The sequence below is a fragment of the Rhinichthys klamathensis genome, unplaced genomic scaffold (genome assembly GCF_029890125.1).
Source record: "Rhinichthys klamathensis goyatoka isolate OS25496 unplaced genomic scaffold, OSU_Roscu_1.1 h1tg000436l_1, whole genome shotgun sequence".
In the NCBI taxonomy this organism is placed as follows: domain Eukaryota; kingdom Metazoa; phylum Chordata; class Actinopteri; order Cypriniformes; family Leuciscidae; genus Rhinichthys; species Rhinichthys klamathensis.
In genome coordinates, this window is record NW_026606932.1 from 893,526 (window position 1) to 902,188 (window position 8,663).

The 8,663-nt window shown below is 40.4% G+C and overlaps 1 protein-coding gene across 2 annotated transcripts; it reads right to left on the minus strand.

Annotated features, from left to right (window-relative positions):
• Positions 1 to 51: 51 nt before the first annotated feature.
• On the minus strand, positions 52 to 7,742 carry si:dkey-30c15.13 (uncharacterized protein LOC558731 homolog). 2 transcript variants are annotated; one of them, XM_056236022.1, is made up of 7 exons: positions 7,621 to 7,742; positions 7,213 to 7,380; positions 2,439 to 2,549; positions 2,247 to 2,303; positions 928 to 1,035; positions 645 to 791; positions 52 to 540 (listed from the first exon to the last, which is right to left on the minus strand). In XM_056236022.1, exons 1-7 carry the CDS (start codon positions 7,636 to 7,638, stop codon positions 487 to 489), a joined length of 663 nt encoding a protein of 220 aa, XP_056091997.1. In that variant the 5' UTR covers positions 7,639 to 7,742; the 3' UTR covers positions 52 to 486. The 2 variants fall into 2 exon arrangements, with proteins under 2 accessions (XP_056091997.1, XP_056091998.1); XM_056236023.1 differs by having other exon boundaries at positions 7,213 to 7,374; positions 7,621 to 7,718.
• Positions 7,743 to 8,663: the final 921 nt, after the last annotated feature.

The window sequence follows — 8,663 nt, forward strand, 5'->3', positions numbered from 1 at the left end:
GTGCAAAAAAGTAATTTCAGAAGTGGATAAAGTTATTACATTTTGATTAGGCAATTTTCTCTTTTCTCTAGAATGATGCCCACTAATGAATTGTGCATAAGACCTATAACATCTATTAAGAAGATAAACTTATTTTGACTTCACAGAATAGAACAGTATTACTTTCAGCAATGGCACAACAAACACATCTTAATTAAGACACAATTTAATATAATTGCACATAAATATACAAAATCAATGACGAGTTCCATGTGATCCTCACAAATTACATGTATATGTAATGAATTATACATTAAATAGAACATATAAATTATACGGAACAATTGGAAGTATGCAGTATATATATTCAGGTTTTTGCAATATCACTGTTATTTGTAATAGTAAACTGGGTTGCAAAGGCAATTTTCATTTTATTTATTCTCTTGACAAAATACAATAAGTCATACATTTGCTTGCATAAGTTTCCTGATTTCATGCACTGACAGTTCAAATGCTGAAATGTTCATTTTCCAGCAGTGGATCTGTATGTTCTTCTTTGTTCTAAGACACACAGGGTCAGATATTACATTAATCATAAAATAAATAACCATTAATCTTGCATTTATAACAGCATATTGTGGAGTTTGAAGGTGTGAATGCTGTACCTGCATTACACTGATGTAGTCCTTTCTGTAGGAGGCGCTGTAGGACTGCATACCTCTCCAAATAAGAAAAAGGCTGTACATGGCAGCAAACATGCACTGGAGGATGGACATTACACCACTGCCCTTCAGCACATGCACACCAATGCGCTGAGAGAGAGAGAGAGAGAGAGAGAGAGAGAGAGAGAGAGAGAGAGAGAGAGAGAGAGAGAGAGAGAGATATGAACTCATTTCCAGTGGTTTGCCAATGGCTTATTAGTGAGTGTCAGTGTCTCTATATTCACACCTGCTGAGGGGTGGCTTTGTCAAGTTGTGAGGATTTCATAAAGAAGGGGAAAACAGAACAAACTGCAAACAGCAAGCCGAAGATGTTCAGGCCCATCAGAGTCATGACCTACAACACAGGACATATCTCATATTATTACTCAAACAAGCAGCCTATATGATATGTTACGATGTTAACATATGACATATCATATGCTATGATATGTCATATTGCCAAGAGAGAACTGCTTGTGGTTTCGGCCAACCCAACACTATCAAAACTTGTCCATTCAGCTAGGCTCATCTACCATAACTCCTTCCAGGACAGCCAGGAACCTTGATCAGCTAAAATTTACAGAACACATTGTTAGAACTGCCCGGTCCTACAGATTTGCCTTATCATTGGGAAGATCAGGCCTTTTCTATCGGAACATACTTCTGGTCCAAGCATTAGTTAGTCAAGACAAAATACTGTTTGCCTACAACTATATCTTTAATGCGTTGTCATTTTTAACTCAACAAACATCTTGGTATAAACTGCTTGAAAAGTGTGTTTGTGCTCTTTTTATTTATTTATTAAATTTCAGTTTGATGTTTTGTTGTCTGATGATATTCAGATATTTATGTCCAAATCAAATGTTTCTTGTATAGTTTGGGACGAATGTATGTGTATGTTCTTATTACCAATTACATTTAACCATTTAGAAGATGCTTTTGTCCAAAGCGACTTACAAATGAGGAGAACAATAGAAGCAGTTAAACAAACAAAAGAGCAACAATATGTAAATGTTGCGACTAGTCTCAGTTAGTCTAGCAAGGTTTTTGTTTTTTAAATAGAATAGAAATATAATAGAAAGTGTTCATATTAATGGGTCAAGTGTTGACGAAAAAATGCGTCTTTAGCCGTTTCTTGAAAATGGTCATTCCACTAGCAGAGAACAGTCAAGGTAAAGGTCTGTGAAAGTGATTTTGTGCCACTTTGGGATGGCACCACTTGGCGGCGTTCATTTGCGTTACAGGGGTACAGGGGTGCAGAGCCAGTGGTTGTTCTGTAGGCAAACATCAGTGCCTTGAATTTAATGGGAGCTGCAATTGGCAACCAATGCAAGTTTATGAAGAGAGGTGTGGCGTGCTCTCTCTTCGGCTCATTAAAGACCACTCTCACTGCTGCATTCTGGATCAGTTGCAAAGGTTTGACAGTACATGCTGGAAGGCCTGCCAAGAGAGCACTACAATAGTCCAGCCTAGATAGAATGAAGTATGCTTATACTTTGGGTCACTGTAGCTGGTTAAGGTGGAAACTCATTAAGGTCATAAAAAAAAGACATAAAACAAACTTACTTTGAATTTTTTGGGTTTCCTCTGGACGTCAATTGCAAGTGACCCGGTGGCTATAAACTAAGACATAAACATGAATATGATACAGATGTTTAAAAAACAACTAATTAGCTAACTCTAGCATGTGATAATTGCTTTGTTCAGATTTTCTGATAGTCAAATTTGGGAACCAGAAATGTTAATTTGAGCACTTACAAACAGACCACACCATACTGGAGCTGTCAAAGACGCAGAACAGCTGAAAGTCAAACAAGTATACGAGAAGGTGGAGAGAATACAGAAGACAGCACTGAAAATCTGAACAACCTGAGAGAGAAGAACAGAAAGAGAAAAAAAAAAGATTCACAGTACATACTGTCTAAAATAGCATGTGAAGCAGTAATGATATGCAACAATAAATCTTTCAAATATTAGAATGCCACATTTTGCATGTTTAATTAAGTGAGTGGTGTTCATGGTTACTATTTTTTTTTTTTTATATCTTTTTGGCAGTCCAATCAAATAATGAGTCAAGAAAAAGATAAACGATAAATAAAAGAAAATATCATTGTTGATATAGCTATCATGTAAAATTTAAAGTGTTTATGGTTTAAGTTCCTAATCCTAGTTAAACTGAAAATTAAAGGTGAAGTTGACCTTCAAAAATTGGAAGGGATGCATGTGTGTACTTTTGTTATATACCACTATTTTGTCAAATGTTGCAAGTCATCCAACTTCCAAGGATTTTATGTAATACAGAAAAATTAGCATACTATTCACTGTACATGTACTATATATTGCAGAAATGCGGCATAGTAATATGCTTTTTTTGGAAAGTCTAATACTATAGCCTACATTCAAAGATGAGCATACATGTTTCATGTAATCAGTTTTATTGGGTGTCAGACCTATTCGGACGGGATTAACTTTACAAGGGTAGGTGGAGTAATGTAATTTTACCACAGGAGTCGACAGGACGTCTGTACTATTAATGGTCAATTCGCACGGGATAAGATATCTCAGTAAAACTAGCAGAAGTGGGAGGGCCGGTGTTGGTTGGTTGGTTACACCCGCAAATCCCCGATGCTACAGTGGAGCTAGCAGATCGTACCATCCACCACCATGAACGGACCGAAGCCTCCGGTAAGATCAGGGGAGGTGGACACTGTGTTTATGTACTGGAAGATTGGTGCTCAGACAGTAGAGTAATTGACACCTACTGTTCACCGGACCTAGAGGCCATGTCTGTCCAGTGCCGACCTTTCTACCTGCCACGGGAGCTAACGGTAGCCATTGTGACTGTTGTTTACATCCACCCAAATGCTAACGTTAGCGCGGCACTCTGCCAGCTTCAGCTCATGGTAACCAAACAACAGAGGGCTCATCCGGATGGCGTTCACATCATCGCGGGGGACTTTAATAAAGCCCGACTTAAGACTGTTCTTCCCAAATTCCATCAGCACATCAAGTGTGTTACTAGGGGAGAAATTCATTAGATCATGTCTACTCTAACATTAAACATGCCTACAGAGCGTCCCCTCTACCCCACCTGGGACAATCAGACCACCTCTCCCTGCTCCTCTTCCCGGCCTACACCCCCCTCAGGAGGCAAACAAAACCAGCCACACAGACCATCACAGCCTGGCCTGAAAATGCTCTCATCCAGCTGCAAGACTGCTTCGCCTGTACAGAGTGGAGTATTTTTGAAGATCAGGACCTGGACATACACACCGAGTCTGTCCTCTTTTACATCAAGTGTTGTATTGAAAACGTCACAGTGAAGAGACGCATCCGGATCTTCCCAAACAGGAAGCCCTGGATGACAAGTGAAGTCCAGACCCTGATCAGAACTCGTAACTCTGCCTTCAGGACGGGAGACAGAGCTCTTTACAGTACCGCCAGAGCTGACCTGAGGAGGGGCATTAAACAGGCCAAGGACTTCTACAAGAGGAAAGTAGAGGGACATTTGATCGATAACAACCCGCGACAGATGTGGAGGGGTATCCAGGCCCTAACCAACTAAAAAGGCAGCCCCCCTCCCACATCCCCCAGCAGCAGCACCCTGGTAGAGGAGCTAAACAGCTTTTTTGCCCGGTTCGAGACCACCACCACCCACCTGCAGTCACTGCCTCCCCCTGGCTCCAGTACCCCACCTTTCTCTCTTCAGGAGCACGAGGTGAGGAAGAACCTGAGAGCAGTGAACCCCAGGAAAGCTGCTGGTCCCGACGGCATCCCGCGAGCGGTGGTTAAAGCATGTGCGGACCAGCTGACAGGGATCCTCACCAAACTCTTCAACCTCTCCCTGACACATGCCACCGTCCCCACATGTCTGAAGGGCTCTACCATCATCCCCATTCCCAAAAAACCTGTCATAGACAGCTTGAACAATTACAGACCCATCGCTCTAACGTCTGTAATCATGAAGTGCCTGGAGCGATCACTCTCTCAGCACATCAGAGACTGCCTCCCTCCCTCTTTCGACCCCCACCACTTTGCCTACAGGGCAAACCGGTCTACGGGGGATGCCATCGCCCTCACACTCCATACAGCGCTGAGTCACCTGGAAAACAAGAAGAGCTATGTGAGGATGCTCTTCGTGGACTTCAGCTCAGCGTTCAATACAATCATTCCGGACATTCTTTACAGTAAACTGATACAGCTACAGATCCCCCTCCCCACCTGCATCTGGATTAAAAACTTCCTGTCGAGCCGCCCACAACATGTGAGACTAGGCACCCACCTCTCCTCCACACTCACACTCAGCACTGGTTCCCCTCAAGGCTGCGTTCTGAGCCCTCTGCTGTACGCCCTGTACACCTACGACTGCTCTCGAACCCACCCAACCAACCACATTATAAAATATGCGGATGACACTACAGTAGTTGAATGCATCTACGACGGGGACGAGACAGCGTACAGGGCAGAGGTGAAAGATCTGTCTCGCTGGTGCTCAGACAATAACCTGACCCTGAATATCCTTAAAACAAAAGAATTAATTCTGGATTTCAGGAAGCACAGACAGGAATACGCCCCCCTCCTCATAAATGGAGATCGGGTTGAAATTGTCACCAACTTAAGGTTTCTGGGCACCCACTCCTGGAACTACAACATCAGGGCACTGGTTAAGAAGGCTCAGCAGCGGCTACACTTCCTGCGTGTCCTCAGGAAGAACAATCTGGACACGAAGCTGCTGCTTACACACTGCTTAAGTGTGTGGTACGCAGGTTCCAAAGCTGAGGATAGGAAGGCGGTGCAGAGGGTCATTAACACTGCCCAAAAGATCATCGGCTGCCCTCTGCCCAGCCTGGAAAACATCTCCACATCCTGTAGCCTCAGGAGAACCAAGGCCATCACAAGAGACCCCTCACACCCTGCCTACCCCCTATTTGATCTGTTGCCCTCTGGGAGACGCTACAGGTCACTCAAATCCCACACCAGCAGGCTGTCAAACAGCTTTTTCCCCAGGCCATACGAACTGCCAACACCTATGGACACTCACACACATAAGAGCAGACAATCAGCCCACCTCCCCCTACCTGCACTCTTGAAACAACTATAGACACTATAAGTTTTTAACTTTTTTTTTAGATTTTATGTATATATATACATTTTACAGCTGTGTTGTATATATAATTGGTGTCTCTTTTTTAATGAAAGAACATAGTTCGTTTAGCCTGTTTTGTCCTTGTCCTGAGGCATGTTGTTTTCTGTTTGTTTGTTTTCTGGTTTCTTTTTTTGTGTGGTGCAAGGGTGGCTCTGTTGGAGCACCCTAAATTTCGTTGTACCTCCACAGTGCAATGACAATAAAGTAGGGCTGTCAAATGATTAATCGTGATTAATCACATCCAAAATAAAAGTTTTTTTTACATAATATATGTGGGTGCAGTGTATAATTATTTTGTATATATATATATATAAATACACACACATGCATGTATATTTAAGAAAAAAATATTATTTATATATAAAATATTTATATTTATATATAATATAAATTATATATAAATCTATATACAGTATACATGAAAATATTTCTTAAATATATACAAGCATGTGTGTGTATTTATATATATAAAATAATTATACACAGTGCACCCACATATATTATGTAAAAAAAACTTTTATTTTGGATGTGATTAATCACGATTAATCATTTGACAGCCCTACAATAAAGGCTACTTTACTCTACTCGTTGAGCCGAATTTCGACTCCTGGCAAATGATTACCCCCCTAGCATTGGTAGGTTTAGGATTAGTTGTGGGGGAGGGGTTAGGATTAGGGGCAGGGTTGGGATTAGGCAATCAAGTACTGACTTCAACGAGGTAATAATTTGGCAGGGTCGGTCGAAATTAGGCACAACACCGGGGTAACTCGATTTGCGCATCGCCGTCAACCTCCCGTAGTCATGTGCGTATTACGCTGCTTCCTGATATTGCGTGCGCAAACACATTACACATATGACCTATATTTATATAAAACAGTATGTCTGGTTGAACGATGTATTAATTCACTTCAGATTGGATTGTGTTGATAGGCACTTACCTAACGCTAAAAGATGTTTCGTGCCTCTAAGTGCTTTCGATCTTATTTCTGATCTGTGGTATATGTGGAAAACACTTGTATTGAGTTTTGCCACAGACTTGTCCCAGCGTCAAGAACGCAAACTTGAAAAACCGCGGGAAACTATTTTTTAAACACGAAATGACGAAATATTTACTTGCATAATATTGTAACGCGTTACAATATTGACAGCGGGTCAATTCACACGGGATTAGTATTACCTGAGATCATTTTTTCCGGACCTTTTTACAGAAGGTAAAAGTCGCCGTAATCTTTACTGAGATTGTCCGTAATTATTACTGAGAGGGCACATTCGGACGAGATTAAAATCACCGAAGCTCTGGTAATTACTACTTTACCCCACTTCTCCATGTTAAACTAGTCCCGTCCAAATAGGGCGGCTATGACAGTTAAACTAGATTTTTGTTACCCCAGACAGAAGTATGCGGGTGTTGACCACTGTCCCAAACCAACGGACCAGTCTATCCTCAGTTGTGGAGTCAGCAGCTTCAGCAGCTGCAACTATGCTGGGCAAAGGGCGTTCCTTAAGAAACACCTGATGAAGTCCCTCCTGGAACATGTTCTGAGTCATCTGGGACTAAACAAGTGACATCATGAGAAACAATGGCAGCAAATGGTTTGGCTATGGTGAAATTCCAAAACTGATTTTGAATTTTTGTTGTGTAATTATTCGATTGGTCAACATATACATCTAGAGCAGTACAACTGAACATATGATTTACAGTCATGTCTGACAACAACAACAACAACAGCAAAAGTCTATATCTGACTGTTATTGACATACAAGTCCTCCCAAATAAAATAATGCATAACTTACCTCCGGAATCCCAGGCATTCGATATGAAACAGTCCAAAACAAGTCAACAAACAATGAAGTATACAGAACCACTTCAAGAAGATCCGTCTTCGTCAAATGCAGGGTCAAAGTTCTTTCTCAGGGTTCTTAAAGCCCGCCCAATAGGGAGAGTCCTGATCTGTGATTAGGCAGAATATGGCCAAAGGTTGCTTTAGTGTCATAGTTTCATATGAATCTTGTTGCTTCTAGAGCTGCTGTAAAGCCAAAACAATCTCTGTTACTTTAATTTCCTATTATCACTGTAAAGCTGCTTTGAAACAATCTATATTGTTAAAAGCGCTATATAAATGAAGTTGACTTGACTTAAAGTTAGTTTTATAATGGGTTATTTTATATTTGAATCTTTAATGGGTATATTTTTAGAATTAAACCAACAACAAAAATGCACACGTTAAAATAACATTCTATAAGTTGCTATAAGTGTGTTTATTGATAGTTAAACAAACATTCTATATTTTTATTTTATATAATAGCAAAAAAGCACTGGCAAATACAACAAAGTAGTAATGAGATAAACTATTGTATTAAACAAAAGTAAAATTAAAATGTAAAACTCATTAGCAAAAAAAATTATAAATAAAGAGCAGGTGCTTGTCTTATGTACATTTAGTCAGCTTCAGTTGCATAACACAAATATAAAATGTCTGCAAACATTTTTCTGATAAAATAACTACATGCTTAACTAGAGTAAGGAATGAGAGACAACAAAAAAAAAGATACCTGCAGCACCATCCCCCGGTCTTGGATGATTCTTTCTGAATTAACTCTATACTGTAAGAAACTGCACAAAAATGGTCTCTTTAGGGGTACAACAGCTAGTCACTGATGAAGGATCTAAAGAATTCAATAGCAACCTGTGTGTGTTTTTTATACTTATCAATTTTCTATTGTTGTTTAAATGTTATGATTGTGTGGTTTGAAGGGATGTTTGTCTTCATTTCATTCCTCCATTTCAAGGTTTTTAACGTTACAGGACGATGATGTGAAGCAGTAATTTTTTCCGT

What these genes read in the sequence shown, in the direction of transcription:
- si:dkey-30c15.13 (XM_056236022.1), bottom strand. An exon ending in CCCGCATACTTCTGTCTGGG is followed by an intron (nt 2,550 to 7,212) that starts GTAACAAAAATC and finishes CTTCTCTCTCAG; the next exon opens with GTTGTTCAGATTTTCAGTGC. An exon ending in GGAAACCCAAAAAATTCAAA is followed by an intron (nt 1,036 to 2,246) that starts GTAAGTTTGTTT and finishes CCTGTGTTGTAG; the next exon opens with GTCATGACTCTGATGGGCCT.